This window comes from Eleginops maclovinus, chromosome 1 (assembly GCF_036324505.1).
Source record: "Eleginops maclovinus isolate JMC-PN-2008 ecotype Puerto Natales chromosome 1, JC_Emac_rtc_rv5, whole genome shotgun sequence".
In the NCBI taxonomy this organism is placed as follows: domain Eukaryota; kingdom Metazoa; phylum Chordata; class Actinopteri; order Perciformes; family Eleginopidae; genus Eleginops; species Eleginops maclovinus.
Genome location: NC_086349.1, coordinates 5,441,302 through 5,457,809, shown reverse-complemented (window position 1 = coordinate 5,457,809; position 16,508 = coordinate 5,441,302). Strand labels below are relative to the sequence as shown.

Here is a 16,508-nt window from a genome sequence, read left to right as displayed (position 1 = left end):
GTGCCATTTAATCCTGGGTTTGTGTTTGGAATGTGAAGTATCTCATAAATAAAAAAAAAATCAATATACCAATTGACTTACAGTATACAATAAGTCACATTCAAAACTCTCATGGGCTTTAATATGAATTTTATAAATGGAAAAATGGAAAAACACTGAGAAAAAAAACCCTTGCATCACATATCCAAGTACTCTATAGCTATAATAACGGTTTGATGAAAGGCATTTCACACACACACACACACACACACACACACACACACACACACACACACACACACACACACACACACACACACACACACACACACACACACACACACACCCTTTCTCTCTTTGACGCCAGGCCCTCAGGCCGGCCTCCATTAACCCAGAGCCAATTGCGGCGCGCCGAGCAGGCGAGCCTTCATGATCCAACCCCTTAATTTGCCTGCTGTAATAAACCCAGCAGCTCCGATCATGTGACGCCTAAGCGAACGACCAGCCCTCTGGAGAGAGAGTGATAGTTTGTGTTTGCTTGTGTGTGAGCGTGTGTGTGTGTGTGTGTGTGTGTGTGTGAGAGAGAGAGAGAGAGAGAGAGAGAGAGAGAGAGAGAGAGAGAGAGAATGTGGAGGCGTAGAGCAATGCAAAGACCGTGTCGTGGAGTTACATTGCCATTACGCACTATTACGCACTGACAGCCACCTTCAAGAGAAGAGTCGCAAAGGAGTGGATTGTTGGATTCCTCAATTGTGCAAGTGAGTCAAAGCAGAAACGCTTATGTGATTCCATACTTTATTTGTGTGTTTTATGTCTCATTTTGTGGATTACAGCATGGCATTTCGTTTTTACAGTAGGCCTACACATGCGCGCTCGTAACGACACTGTTTGTTTTATGCATTATTCTGCTGATGTTCATATCATGTCAAACTAATATTGACACTTTTTTTCTGTGATCTGAAAAGCCGTCACGGTGTTTAACTTGTCATAAATCGCGATTTCACCTCCGGATTATCCATGGCGCATGGTGAAGACCAGGCGCACGTCATGCTGTCAAAGTGTCTTTGATGTTTCATGGCGGCAGGGTTACCGTAGGGCATGTGAATTAGAGACTTGGCCAAGCCAGTCTTTTTCCAAACTTCAGCAGCAGTATACCCCATCACACCCCCCTCACCTTCATTTCGATGTAATATGATTGTATCGAATAAGCAACCATGTCGAATTCTGGAGCTGGATCAGGTGGTAAACAACAGCTGTGCCACCTCACGAGTACATTAGTCCTAAAGGTCCTGTGATTGTGATAGCGTCAAAGACAATGAAGTAATATAAGCAATAATATTAATAATCAAATCTATCTAGTCATTTTCCCTGGACCACCTTAAAGCTCTGTGACGTCCTCTGGGGGGGGGGGGTTACTTTTTAAACTCACGGGAGAGGGCGCACAATCATTGTTTTCAGTCCCTTTTATTATGTTCACGCTACACACATGAAGCCTTTTGAGGTTTTAAAAGGGGAGTTAATGGTCATGTTTAATCATCATAGCACTCATTGCATTCAAGGCCGTTTGAAAATGTCTAGCATTTATAATCCGTGTAAATGTAATGTTGTGCATTGTTCGTTGGCTGGCTGGGTATAAATAGACACTTAATCCTTCACTCATCATCCCATTGAAATCTGCTGATCTTCCACTGAATATGTTACGAAATACCTCCCTTCTAACCACTGACTTCACCAGCACATTGCACAAGGATTTGTGTTGATTTAAAAAAAATTGTATTTCTGAGAGTATATCTTGGTTTTATTCTCTAAAAAAGTTATGCAGCATAGCAATTGTCTTTTATATCAGCAACAGTTGTAATAGGACCCACTAGAAATAAATAAAACACATCATTAAATGACAGCAGAACCATGTGGCTTCAATGTTCGAAGTGGTGAGAAATGGGAACCTTGATTCCACATGGTCAGCTTGAAGTCTGAACCAGCAGCTGCAGGGTCTACACACACACACACACACACACGCACACACACACACACACACACACACACACACACACACACACACACACACACACGCACGCACACACACACAAACCTACACACCCACACACCCACACACTCACACACTCACACACATGTCTTCAAATTCCACTTCCTTTCTCACGTGGTTGACTTTGCTTTTGAAGTGCCATCAGCTGCATACCTCTCAAACAAGCAGCAGGTAGAGGAAAGAGACCGAATCATAATAATACTTTTTACTGGTTTACTTATTTGAATCTAGTATGAACCTGAGGGATTGGCTTGTGAAAAATTAACCACTGCTCAGACTAAACCTGACTGTGTGTTGCTGTATTGTCTTGTTGCTTTTTTTGGGAATGATCGCTACAGAGCACAAACCTGCTAATTGTCAAGACACATGTATAAAAGTATCTCCATTCATGAAAAATTATGTAGTTTTGGCTGGTATGCTGTCCATTTCAAAGCCAATGTTCTTCCATTGCCATAACAAATGATAAACACACTCATTTGTCTTTTTGCAGATAGAAGACAGAAGTTTCTCATCAACTTTCAACCGATCAGCAGCAGAACAGATTGATCTTCCGAGCAGCGCAGAGGCCAGCTGCCATCCATCCGCACAGGAATGGTGGATCACTTGCCGCTTGGTGAGGAGACCTTCCTGTATTATACTGGCTCCCCGGAGTCCGACTACAACTACCACGCCAATGGTGGCGCGTTGCCCGGTAGCATGGTAACTGACGCTTGCATCTACGATCACCACCACCCCTACCAAGGGGTGGCACTTTCCTCTTCCCCTCGCCTGTCTGAGGATGACCTCAGCGACTCCTCCAGCCCTCGGTCCTCCCTCTGCTCCAGCCCAGAGTCCTCGTCGCCGACGTTGCGGCACGTCCTCGCCTCCAGTTACGAAAGCAGGAGCAGCAGGAGCAGCGGGAGCTGTAGCTCTTCCGGAGGCGAGAGTCAGGAAAGTTTGCTTGACCTCCTCCTCTCACAGGCCTCCATTACCACCTCATTAAGCTCTCATGCCAACAGCAGCTCTCACTCTTCGCTATCCCTATCCACTGCCCCCTCTTTTTCATCCTCATCCGCCCCTCTTTTACCAATGGGCCTGGCCTGGGAGTCTAAGAGGGAGCAGCGGTTGACTCTCATCCATCAGCAGGCCAAAGAGGATGGTTACGAGTTTCCTGTCTTCCTGGACGAACTGCAGGATCCTACGGCACTTCTCTTTCAGCCCACCCTGGAGGAGATTGAGGAGTTCCTGGAGGAGAACATGGTGGTGGCAATGGAGAAGGAAGAGGAGCGGAGTGATGAGGCGATGTCGCCATTGTCGGAAGACGCTGAGGCAAAAGGTTCCAGGACATTATCAGAGGAACTTGCATCTTTGCCACAGAATTCAGATCAGACTGTGCCTGTGGTTCATCCTCCACTCTCCTCCTATGCAGAGACCAAACATACACCATGTGCATCGGACATGGACAGTTCACCATCAACAGTGGATGCTAGTTGTATAGGTGGTTCTACCAGTAGTGTTGATGGGATAAAACAAGAGGATTGTGGGTCCCCACCAGCCTCATCAGAAGGTACAAGTGCCTCCAGTGTGCCTGTCATCCTCCAAATCCAGCCCATACAGATCAAACAAGAGCCAAACCCTAGCGCAGTATCAGAAGATGCGACACATCAAACCCAGTCCCAGAAATCCCAATCACAGCCAAACCAGGCCCCGTCAGATATAAAAATTGCCCAACTCCTGGTCAACATCCAGGGGCAGACCTTTGCCTTGGTGCCTCAGCTGCTTTCCCCGACAAACATTGCCAACTCGAGCAAAAACGGAAACACCCTTTCGCCCAAATTTGTGCGGATTGCACCGGTGCCTATTGCAGCGAAACCCATTGGGCTCGGGGAAGGCGGGTTAGGAGGTGGCGCAAATGCAGGGGTCCTTGTCGGAGGTCAGAGGTACCAGAAGAGTGCAGTAGCAGACCTCATTAAAATGCACAAGTGCTCTTTTCCTGGCTGCAATAAGATGTACACAAAGAGTAGTCACCTAAAAGCCCATCTGAGGAGGCACACAGGGGAGAAACCATTTGCCTGCACATGGCCCGGCTGTGGATGGAGGTGAGAAGAACCATGTGCATTTTTACCTCTGTCATGACTTTGGTTTGTTCCTTTGTTTAATAGCATGATAATGGGGAAAACTACTGGTCAGGATATGATGAAACTTGAAAAAGTGAATGAAGAATGTATCAGGGGTCAAGTAAATTATTTTTGGAGCAGATATGAATAACTTGTGTAGATACACCCAACATTTTGGAATTTCGTTAAAATTGTAAGATAGGGCATTTGGCTTTTGCAGAGGTCTGCATTCCTTTCTGTTAAAATAATCAAATGATTAAAATAATCAATATGATGATCAGAGCAGCCATTGACTGGAGAGATACAGGTACATTAGAGCTATATACAGACACTCTTTCTACCTCCAGATTTACGCATTGCAATCTAGAACTGATCAGCAGTTTGAATGACGAAATGAGACAATGAGATAAAAGGGATTGATAAAATATGCAATACATAAAAAGTGTTGCTAAATGTATCTGCAGTGGGAAGTGTTCTATATGTGTATCTATGCTGCAGAGATTAGAGAAGCCACGGTTATCAACTTCCAGTGCGGAGTCATAAACAGCTGTTGATAATTGACTCATCCAATGTGTGTAGACTTGGAAGAAATGAGTGAAATCAGTTTGTTGTGCAAAGAGCAGCTACAATGGTGTTAAGTGTACAGATAAGAAGACTCATTGATACTTTTGAAGGAAAGACAGGGTGAGATTTAGGGTTAATCCACCAATTGGATGGAACTGCTTCATGGTTTGGGTGTTCAACTCTTTTCTTAGGGCTAAAACATGTTGGAAGGTTTCCATCCACCTCGCAGAAACAACCTTTCGGAAGTCCTTTACATTATTACAAAGAATGTCTTTCATGTGAACAATTTGTGCAAGAAATAAGAAAGAGGATGTTTTACGGGGTCATAAATACATGTTAAATATTCAAGATTGTTCTCCTGGCTCAGTTTAGATTGGTGGGATTTATGGATATGAGGGCAAAGAGGGCCTCTTTAGGGAAAATGTATCCTAGTATATTCAAGATGGTGACAATTTGTTCCGTTCTAGATGCTGGCTGTGTGTCCCGGCTATCAGTTTGTTTTTGTACCAGGGTTCAAGTTGTAGATTAGATAGAACTGCTTTTGAAGTTGTGCTGCATGCAGACTTTGCCCCTTTTCTTGTTACTCTACTTGTTTGCCTACTGTCTGCAAACCACTTCCCACAACTGTACATTAATGCAGCAGAGGTATACCACACATGATTATTGCAGACTCAAGTTCAAAGTGTGCAGACCCAGATTTCATTTATGATGTAAGATAGGGTTTTCATCAGCTGCAGCTGTGATTGTGATTGACTTTTCTGTCCTGTTATCATTGCTTTTGATCTAAAATCCTGATTTCACCTATTCTATCCAAAGTGCAAATTCCACCTCTATACATACAGTAGAGTTATTGCCCAAGGGTGCACATGTTTGGGTCTGTTTGTGTGCATGTTTTTTTTTACACATGGACGGACACAGGGTTAAGTTAGGGCATGCATCATGGTTAAGGTTAAACCATGGTAAGAATTAGAGTGTGAAAGTGAAGCTACATGTTGTGTTGGCTTTAGCTAAAGAGAGGAAAGCAAGTGTGCCTGTGAATATGAGAAGAGGGAATCAGATAAGTTTGGTCAGCAAGCTGTTCTGCTCCACGCTTTATCAGTCTGTACTGCACCTGCAGACACTTAAAACCTGCCAGATGTGAACACATTTCTGGGCTAACATCCAAGTATTTGTAAGCATATTACGTATTGTCAAGTTGTTCTGGACCCAAAACAACATATGTGTTATGCATTGTTTAGTTAATTTTAGTTTTTTTTTCATTATAAAAGACGAGTTAAAAGCATGTGTAGCATGCCATTTTTCCCATGGAAGCATGTTTAATGGCACATTCAGCGGAATAGTAAGACATTTTTGGAAACTGGTTCAGCCGGCGTAAGTGTTTCCCTCTGTTTGCATGATTTATGTTAAGCTACTATAATTGGCTCAAGGTTCAAACCTGCAAACATTGCAGAGAGTTGGATGTAAAGATCATAACTACTCTCATGTCGAAAGCCAAATATGTCCCAGGATCCTTTTGTTGTTTTAGCAGACACATGGATACATATATTTTTATGTATTTCAGGCATAGCAGACCATGCATTTCATTAACAGACCAAACATATAATACCCCCAACCTCCCCAAACTACAATTTACTACATGACAGCTGCAGTATACTGTATATTACTGTCGACCTTTCCTCACTTCTCTCCCTTTGGGCCAGGAAATGGAGGTGAGCTGGGGAGTCAGGCACCTCTTGGCCTCTGTAACCTTAGAATAGATCCATGTGTTTTCCCCCTCTGAAGTTGAGAGGAGTGGCATTTCATTGGCTGGGCTCCTTCATATAACTCAGTGAACGTCATATTTCTTCCCTTGCCAAACTGTCGTCTTTTTTTAAAGCTTTTTTGGATTTCTCTTTCCACTCTGGTTGTAGTTTACGGTCTAGTACAGATCTGGATGCTTGGACAGAGTCACATGTAAACGCTTAAATGTGCACATGCAGGCAACACACAATATTTTCAGCTCAAGCCTGCATGGAGACCCCTATGTGAGGTATGACGGCTGGGCTCCAACCCAAACAGTTTGCAGTAATAACACTGTGACGTGTGTGTACTCGCAGCTGTCATCGTTGTCCTTGTCAGCTGATGCATTCATAGCTACAACAATACAATGTTGTTAGGTGGTGACGGAGCTGCCTGATTTAGCCTTATATTCTGACACGTTGAGCTCACCTCACTATCAGTTAGTTTCTGATGTTATTGAAGCTCCTGGGAAACTGCAGGATTTGGGTCTGAGCGAAAACGGCCTTTGTGGAGCTCAGAAGTATCTGGTGTCCCACTAAATTACCAATTGGGGAATTGAATCTGGCTCCTCTGGTTTAGAGAATTTGGAAAAAAACAGTCAAAAGAAGTTTTATGGTTGCTTGTTTATGTAGGAGACTAACTTCTGATATTGATTAGTGCTGTCATGCATTAATATGCTTTCCCTTTCACGAGCACGATTGAAATTGAGCCGCTCATAAACAGGAGACACAAAGGGCTTTTTATCTGACGGGCTAAACTAAACCGAAAGAGGCAAGGAAAGTAAAGCTGACAGATAAAACTCTGTACAGTGTGTGTGCCTGCCAATATCTCTGTTACTGTAATTTTCCAGGTAAGTAACCAACCTGACAGCCCCACCTTTTCACGGCTGATTTTACTACGGTCTGTTAACTGCAGAGCCGAACAAGCCAGAACACAGCCTGCATATGTGTTTCCCACAGCGCCCACGCTAATATGTATACTATGTTTTGTAATGCAGCAACACCAAATCGCCCCAAGAACTCAAGTGCAAGTAAAAACAGACAGAATAGCCCTCCACCCTTGGAGATATGAACCTCGGAGAACCCAAGATCACTGCAATTTATTGTGCAGAGAAACCTTATGAAGTTAGATAAGCATGTGTAGGAAAAAAGAAGAGGAGTAATAGCAAGAGAAGCAACAGTTTGAGAGACAGGTGGTGAGGTTAGGAAAAAATACTAGCATGAGATAAATCCTCCATCTGCAAAAAAAAAACGGTGACGAACTATCAGGCTGTCTATTTGCATATGTCCTAAATGTACGTTGTGTTGAAAGATCCTCCCCAGTGCAATATGTTGTACTTGGGCTCAGGCCCAGTTTGAGTCAGTAGTAGAGCTTTACATGGTTTTTATCATTCCCCAGCTTGAAGCTGATATAGTACAGCTTTAGGCTGCATCACAAGGATTACCATAAGGAACAAATGTACAGGCACATAAAGTGCAGAACATAGACTGATGTGGTTTCAGATTTCTATCTTTAATAACTATATGCCTTTTGGTGCAGATTAAGAAACCTGCTAATCCATTTAACAAACTCATACGACAGTCAACACAAAGTTGTCTTGCCAGGAGGATCTTTCTCTCTTAAAGGCTTTTATATATGATGAAATAGATCAACTGCTGTGACGAACCCAAGGATGACGGTCGTCAGACTGCAGTTCCCCTCAGCTTATTGATTTTATTTTGCGCAACTGGATTGTTGTGGTACACACCCAACTTTTTCGTCAACCTTTATGCAACATCCAGCTGCTGATAAACCATCTCTCTACTACCTGCCGAGCACCAAGCAGACAAAGATAGCAGCCGAATTCTGAAAATGATGGAACTTAAGGCAGATATTTAAGATTGGAACCAAAACAGAGTGACTACCACATAGAAAACCCCCAATGAATTCCAAATGATTGCATCTGTTGCTCTATGTTGGCTCGATAAGATAAGATAAGATGCACCTTTATTAATCCCTGTGGGGAAATTCAGTGATTTAAGAAGCAATAGAATAAGAATGAAATAAAAGTATAAAAGGGAACTATGTAAGTGTTTTTAACTTGTGTTCCCCTTGGTATGCAATTCTCTTGAAGTGCATGTAAACTGTTGGTATGCCCATAGGTCTTACAAACTGGATAGAGCTAGACTAGAACCGACTTCATGAAGGCTGTCAGGAAAAAAAAATATGCTCATATTCAAAGGGTTTGTGCTGTTATGCTGTTGTTTAATTGAAACATTGTATCACTCTACGAAGTGAAGACATATGGATGCAAGACTTTTAAATTATCTGTTCCTTGGAACTGCCCATGCATTTAATTTAAAATATGTCTCCATGTCCAATGTCAGTCAAAATATGTTAGCAGCTACAGGTTGGACTCCGTGGCTCCAAATTACATTAGTGATTTCTGGACTCTTCATGAAGTATCCTTATGGCATTGGGTGAAATGTCTCACAAACTATTTGATGGGTTGCCATGGTATTTGGTACATACTTGCATCAAAATGAATTAGATTAATGTTGGTCATCCATTAACTCCTAATTTAGCTCCATAATCAGGTTGTAGAGTCCAATAGTTTATTTGGTGATAAACCATGGAATTGGGCTTTGTGTTTGGAGCTAATTAGTTAGCTTTCTTGCAAACAAAACAAAGATGGTAGTCACAGTAAGTATTACACCTCTTTGCACAACAAGTTAGCATGTTGACATTAGCGTGTCAATGTTTAATCATCAATGGTTAATGATTATCTATACTTCTTGGGGTATTATCAACTCTTGTGATAAGATCGCACCTGAACGTGCACAAAAGAAATAGATGCAGAGGTACCACCTATATATGTCAACATTCTTGCATGTTCAGAATATCTCAATGCCTAACTGTAAACCAAACAGGTTCTCAAGTCTGTTTGGCTCATGTTCCTTAGCCTTAGCTTCCACATTGTAGCTAAACAAGAGCTGTCATTTATCTTCTTTTTACTAGACCATTAAAATGATGTTTAGGCTGGTTATGTAATCCATGGTGAGAGTGGAAATGGTTTGAAATAGCTGTGAGTGGCGTCTTTATATCTGTGAATTATCGCCTTCATTCCTTCGTCCTACTACTGCTGCTGCTACTAGAAATGCGACAGGAAACAAATCTGTGTTACAGATTAATCTGATCTTAACAGCTTCAGTAATACAACAGACACTACTTTATCATCCACTTAACCCGTCATTGGTATGATATCCAAGCTGGCCGGAGCCCATGGAGACTAGAGCAGAGCAGGCTAGGAATAGACTGGGCTTGGGTTTGCAGTGCTCATGTGTTGAGCTAAATATGGGATGGCTCTTTAACTTCACACAGAAGATGCAGGGCAATACACATGTACAGTGTATCTTCACACTTCTGAGATTACCCGTGTAAAACAGCTTGACACAACTTTTATGTTATTCGGCAGTTTGAAGCTTGATGGCATTGTTTATTTTATAGACAGGAAGTGCTGTACACAAACAAGTTTGTATTTACAGGAGTGGTTGTCTTCTAAAATGACCAAAATACTGCTGATTTTGCTTTGAAATGTCAGTGTTGACTGATGACTGCGGTAAGGGAATAAAACACCACAATTGAATCGGGAAGTGTGTTAAAAGAGATGCTTAATGTTCCGGAAAATTACATCTTGGGTTTTCTTTCCAGGTTTTCCCGGTCCGACGAGCTGTCCCGACACCGCCGCTCCCACTCAGGAGTGAAACCATACCAGTGCATCGTATGCGAAAAGAAGTTCGCCCGCAGCGATCACCTGTCGAAACACCTCAAAGTCCACCGCTTTCCACGAAGCAGCAGGACAGGACGCTCTGCCAACTGACTCTTCTGATCCCACTTTGACAGACTGACGCTTACAAAGAGGGGGAAATGGGTGCTGCTGCGCTCATGTATGTGTGTGTATTTGTGTGCGACGAAAGACAGGAGGGGAGGGGAGTGAAAGGCCAAACACCTTTTAAAAGAGTCCTTGCAGGACTCTTGAGCTGGTGTGTGTTTATGTGTACGCGTGACGTACATTCATGGTACTGTTATAATTTATTGGGTGGCGAGGAAAAGACTGTAAAAACTAACTAAAACAGAAAACTGTTACTTGACACAACACCCTCACAGGTGGAATAAGCTTTTTGTATATTACAACTTTTTTTGTCAAATCTTTAAGCCTATTTCATTTGAGGGAAGATTTGCTACTTTATTTTTACACTTTGGGGTGTGTGTGGTATTGTTATTGCTGGAGTCAAAAGCCTTATATAAATGAAAAAATGCATCACTAAGGGGTCTGCTAACTACTTAAAACCCCATTTTGTACCTTCCTGGAGCCAAATGTTGTTTTAAAGAAAAAGCAAAAACTCATCGCTTAATGGCTTGAATTGATTTGTGTTTGCCAAACCACAAGAGCTTACTAACCATTGAGAACCATTGGAAACCATTGGAAACCATTGGGAACCATTGGGAACCATTGGGAACCATTGGGAACCATTGGGGCCTTGGTTAAATATTTGTCAACAGAGTAAATAATGCATTAACATTCCTGTAGATTTGAATAAGTGTCTCTCTGTGGCCTTTGAGTGTTTTTACAGGAAGTAACCTCAAACACAAGAACAATGCTCATGTTCATGTTGAATTACTGCTCACCATCAAACATCATGTCACCATGTAATTTGCACTGGCACACAGGACATTTCTGGTTGTCTGCCCACAGTTTGTTTTCTAAGTATTGTGATCTGACTTCATTTTTACATTTCCAGATCCAAACAAACTACATCCAATGGTAATCTGTGGAATATTTCAATTTAACGCTTTGTCTTCAACTCATCATGTACCACATCATTTCTTTTCTAGTTTTGTGATGCCATATCATTTATAATTGTATGTCACTTCATTTACTTCATGTCAAGAAATGTGATAAAAATTCAATACGTTAGTGACACACAGGGAAGGGCTACTGTTATAATTAGTCTTAATGGGCTTATTTTGACAAAGATTTTACATATCAAATGATATGAAATTATATAAATAATTCAAATGGATATTTTTTGCACTTGTTGCCTATTCGTTGAGACTCAAATCATGCGCCGCAACATCAAATAATAGTTTTACCCCAGATCTACTAAATAAAAGCAAGCATATGGACGTTTTGCTCAACAGCACCCCCTGTTATCCAAAGAGCAATTACAGGATAACTGCAAATAGCATAACCTAGCATAGCATAAAAGTAGCACAAAAGACAGTGTCAAGAAATATTTCCCACTTGAGCTACTGTTCATACCAGACTAAGTAAGTTTGTATCAACAGAACGCTTTATTAAAGTTAGAAAAGCAGTGCTATATTGCATATATTTTATATTTTAAATCAACATTTTTTATTTGTGAATGAAAATGTTGTACCTTTCTCAAAGAGGCATGAAGTAAAAATGTTGCCTCGCCATTACAAACCTTTTCTTCCCATAAAACATTTTATATTCAGTTCCTCCAACAATTTGAATTCATGAATGAAAAATGAAATGATTTGCATTTCAAAGTTAACCCCATTTTTTTGTGTTTATTTGTTTAGACTGGAATGTTGTGTCATTACATCATGAATTGCCATCTAAGAAGGATTTGTAATGATTCATTTTCTTGTTGGGGGGTCTTATCACTTAAAGTATAGTTTCCAAAGGTAAATAGAGAATTGCAGAGCATTCAAAAAACATGTTTTATGGGTTCTCTGTCTTGAATATATAACAGATCTTGCCATGAAATTACATCTTGCCATGAAGTGAAACGACTTTGTCTTGTACTGTAGGACAACAGTGACTGTTAAGCTTTTTTGTTATATTACTTTTACTTGTATTGATTTTCTAGTGTGCGTCATCCTGCATCTCAGTTCGATTAAACCAAATGTGTCGCAAATGGGGGGACGCAAAATGCCTGCTGCACGGACACGGTTGCATGTGCCATCAAGTCAAGAATCAGTTATCACCATTCGGTATTGAAATGATTTGAAGAAAGGAAAGCTTGAACTGGAAAGGGGTTGATTTGTAAATGTTTGATTTGCCAACCCCAACTCTCACCCACAATGATTGACAAACCCTTTGAGTGTTGGGTACGCAGAAGCTGAAGAGGCGCTGTATGGAAGAATTATCGATATCAAGCATTCCTTCCATACAATCAGAAGAGAGACTTTTCTGAATGGGTGTCATATTTGAGCCTGTGAATGTATGTAAATACTGTATATGCATCTAAAAGGAGAACTGAAATATTCTTCTAGTGATTTATGTGATTGTGATATATTTTTAAAATATATGTAAAGAAAGAGTACGTAACGTGATAATTCAAATATAGAGTGAAAAATGTAGCGACTTTGGTTCGTTTTTTACACAACAAAGATAAAAAGGCTTATCAAATGTTTCATAATACATCCCTGGATTATTATTTGTTATGCATTTTTCCCTAAGCTAACATTTTCTTAACTTGCACACCCACTTTGTCTGGTGCAAATTGCAATACAGCAAAAATGTATTATGAAACATGTGATGAGTATGTTGTGTGCTCTGTAAACCGATAAAAATAAAGAGTTGTTTAAAATGTTATATTTTTGCTTTTGTTCATATGTAAAACACATTTACAATAAAAATCCTCCTGAAGATAAAGACGCTTTCTGTTTTTTCACTTAATTTTAAATTCAGTTAATGTAGTTTGCAAATGTCCGATTCAGGGCAGGTTTAAGCCAATTAGTTTTGATTCATTATGAATGGCAACACAACATATTGATTGCTGGTTTGAAATTTTATTAAATATAATTCAACTTCAAACTACAACATTCACACATCGCAAAAAAAAGTGTATTAAAGCAAAAATAAACTTTAGGTGAACAGCAACCACTGTTTCCATCAGTGATAATTCTGGGATACTGTCAAACACAGCGGGACAAAAGCACATTTAAAGAGAATCACAAAGTCAGTAAAATGACTCAGCAGTTTCACTTGTCTAATGTTTTCTAACATTAGCCACCTTTCATAGTGTAGTGTATACAATCTTATATAGATTGTGAGTTCAACTTTTTTATGTGTAAGAAAATGGTTTGTCTTGCAGAATCTAAAAGCTTAAAGGGGCACCATTGTTAAATATGGCTCTCAGTTAAAACTGATGCAGTTTATTTTTTGCTAAATATTCCCTAACAATCTTTTACAATCTATTGTTGTTCAAGCAGTTTTATAGAAAAGGCTAAAAAATAACAAACCAAAAAAAGAAAACTACAGAATGTAGTCCTCACTCACTTCTGTCGTAAGCCAAGTACTAATCATTCATTTCAAACACAGGGATTGATATCTCTGTGCTTGTTATATAGCAGAAATTCTATGTTTATTACTGTCCTGTTTTCTTTGCAAACACATGGGCCTGCAAAGTTATACTATCTGCAAAGCATTTCAAAAGATAGTGCCTAGCCAGCCTGCAGCTACAATTAGCAACAGGCTAACTCTCCATCTCTGAATTGCTTGGCCAGTAGGGTTTGACTCTCTTTGCTTTGCTGTCTAGACAGATAATGCCAATGCTGGAAAAGTACTTTTTTTCTGAAGGACACTTTGCAGTTGAATTCAGCTTTTACAATCAGTAAGGAAGTGCACTAATATCTGCATTCATAGAACAACCAATAGGAACGCCCTCCATCTGAAAAGACCTGTGATTGGCCTACCATCTTGGGTTTTCTGAAGCCTGAAATCAGAGCCAAGGGGAGGAGCAGTAGTCTAATTTTCTTTCAGGCCACTTGAATTACAATCAGCTGAAAGATGGATTGTTTACTGAAAAACTAAAAAAATATACTGCAGACACCAGCTTTCTATTCCATTGTGACTTAATAACTCTGAAAGATATTTTGCACTACATTCACTGACTTACGCTAGGTGCCACAAAGAATAATGACAAGATTTCACAACAAATGCGGTGAATGATTTAATTAGAAGAAAGATAAACAAAAAACACATGGATTTAAACCCATGATCTCCTGTTCATCAGATGGATGCTTACACAACCGAGCCCCGGCACCACTGTGAGAATATGGTGATGGGGTTTAAAAATCACATGTGATGGACAAGAAAGCAGATGCATTTTTACTCTTTTATCAATGTTAATTATATGGCAAACATAAGAGTCTCCCTCACATCCTTTTGAATTGGGAAAGACCAAATGTTTTAATTACTATGTTGAAAATATCATTTTATACCACTGGTATGTCCGCAATATAATGATCAGAAACAGAAAGCATTACTGGAAAGAGCACATACACTCGATCCCAGTGGTATAAAATGTCTCTTGGCAGCCCATTCTGCTGTTTGCCTAAATTTGAGCCGTACCAACTGTATAATATGATAATGATGTGTCTAAAGTTTCTTCATATTTGGTAAAAGTTATGCGATATTAAGTGCCTTTACGACACAAAAAAGAGAATTAATGACGTTCTGCTAATAATCCCACCATGCAATGTGTTGCTAAAATTACTCTTAACCTGACAGTGATGATGCTAAATGACTGCAGTTTTAATCTTTTTATGTCTTTTTCTGGTAATAGTAGAGATGTGTTTTTATGATTTCTTTCCGGGAAACATTGTAAAGCAGAAAATAAAATCTCATATATTAAAGTAAGGTTTGGTCGCTCATTAAAATATAATGCTTTTTAGCCACATATTGTATAGCTCAGGCCGGGAGAAAGAGAAAAAAAACTATTTCCCGTAAGGTTGCATAAGGAGCTGGGAAAAAGGGATGTAAGATTTGTACCACATGGCAAATTTGCATGGAAATTACACCCCCATTCTGTGTTCTCCTTTCATCCAGACTTGACAACATTCTAAAGAATGGCTGTGAATGTTTTCTGCCTCTGAGTGTGTTTGCTGAGTCATTGTAAAAAAAAGCATAAAGGTAGCAGCTAGGTAAGAGGTAGCAGCTCACAGCAAAAGCAAGCTGTGTGTGTGTTTGTGCGAGGTCTGTTATGGATATAGATCACGTTGATTTATGAGCCAGTGCAGTCTTAGAGGCATTCTGGGATGCAACAGAAGGATTTAATTCAACACATCTGGATCTGGACTGCACTCTGTTGGTTGCTCGTCTCAGGTTCTCTCAGTCCTCTTTCTGGCAATTTCTAAGATTTTCTGAAAACTACAAAAAATCCGGCTTACTTATGTAACCATACAACAATTACCTAAAACACTACCACTCAAGTATGAACATCAGAGTCAAATTACAAGACCTCACTGGTAACTTATATACATACTGCAATATATGCCTATACATGTTGACACAGTACACTTCTATTACAACAACATGTTAAGTACACTCCTGACAAACAAGCAATTCAATTTAATGGCAATAAATGTTTTGTTTATGCTTATATTCTGGCAGGCACATTACAAATGCCAACTCTCACATTTATTGGCCTGTCTTAAGCAGTTCATTTATATGATAGCAGGAACTGTCATATCCAGGACGAATAGATTCGGACACCCATTGAAAGGGAGTAAGGGACAAACAATGGTTAAGTTTAGTCAGACAGTTACAAGAGATAAACATAAATAAACACCCATTTCCTAGTTTCCCCTCTTTGTTTGTTTACAGAGCCAGAGGTGAATTTCTGGAGCACAACAAGAATTTAGTGGTAAAGTCGGAGCCACTTTCTTCCACCACTATAGACAGTAAACAAGCTCTGATTCAGCCATTGGAATGTACTGATGGTGGATTTGCAAAGATGTTGTTACTCTGTGTTTATGTTATTTGGATTTGATATTATCAATATGAAATAAATCTTCTGTCATTCAAAGAAGAAGTTTAACGTTACCCATGAAAAGGGATTTAGCTGTAGCCTAAACCGTAGCTAAGTGCATATAGTTTACAGTTATTTACATTTTGGCCAACCAACCAATGCTGTATGGATAGGCACAAGATAAACTTTATTGATCCCAAACTGGAAAATGTTTTTCAAAATTGGAAATTCCTGTTACATCCTCCCTGGCTAAGTCTACAACTGCATAACGAAGAAATA

The 16,508-nt window shown here is 40.1% G+C and overlaps 1 protein-coding gene across 1 annotated transcript; it reads left to right on the top strand.

The window, feature by feature from the left end:
* Nucleotides 1–486: 486 nt before the first annotated feature.
* On the top strand, nt 487–13,129 carry LOC134865724 (Krueppel-like factor 15). The gene is made up of 3 exons (XM_063885407.1): nt 487–737; nt 2,517–4,104; nt 10,156–13,129. The coding sequence occupies exons 2-3, from the start codon at nt 2,618–2,620 to the stop codon at nt 10,322–10,324; spliced, it is 1,656 nt and encodes a 551-aa protein (XP_063741477.1). The 5' UTR covers nt 487–737; nt 2,517–2,617; the 3' UTR covers nt 10,325–13,129.
* Nucleotides 13,130–16,508: the final 3,379 nt, after the last annotated feature.

Bases quoted from the DNA above. Each gene is read 5' to 3' on its own strand.
- LOC134865724 (XM_063885407.1), top strand. From the start codon at position 2,618: ATGGTGGATCACTTGCCGCTTGGTGAGGAGACCTTCCTGTATTATACT. The intron at 4,105-10,155 runs GTGAGAAGAACC...TTTTCTTTCCAG, and splicing joins TGGCCCGGCTGTGGATGGAG to GTTTTCCCGGTCCGACGAGC.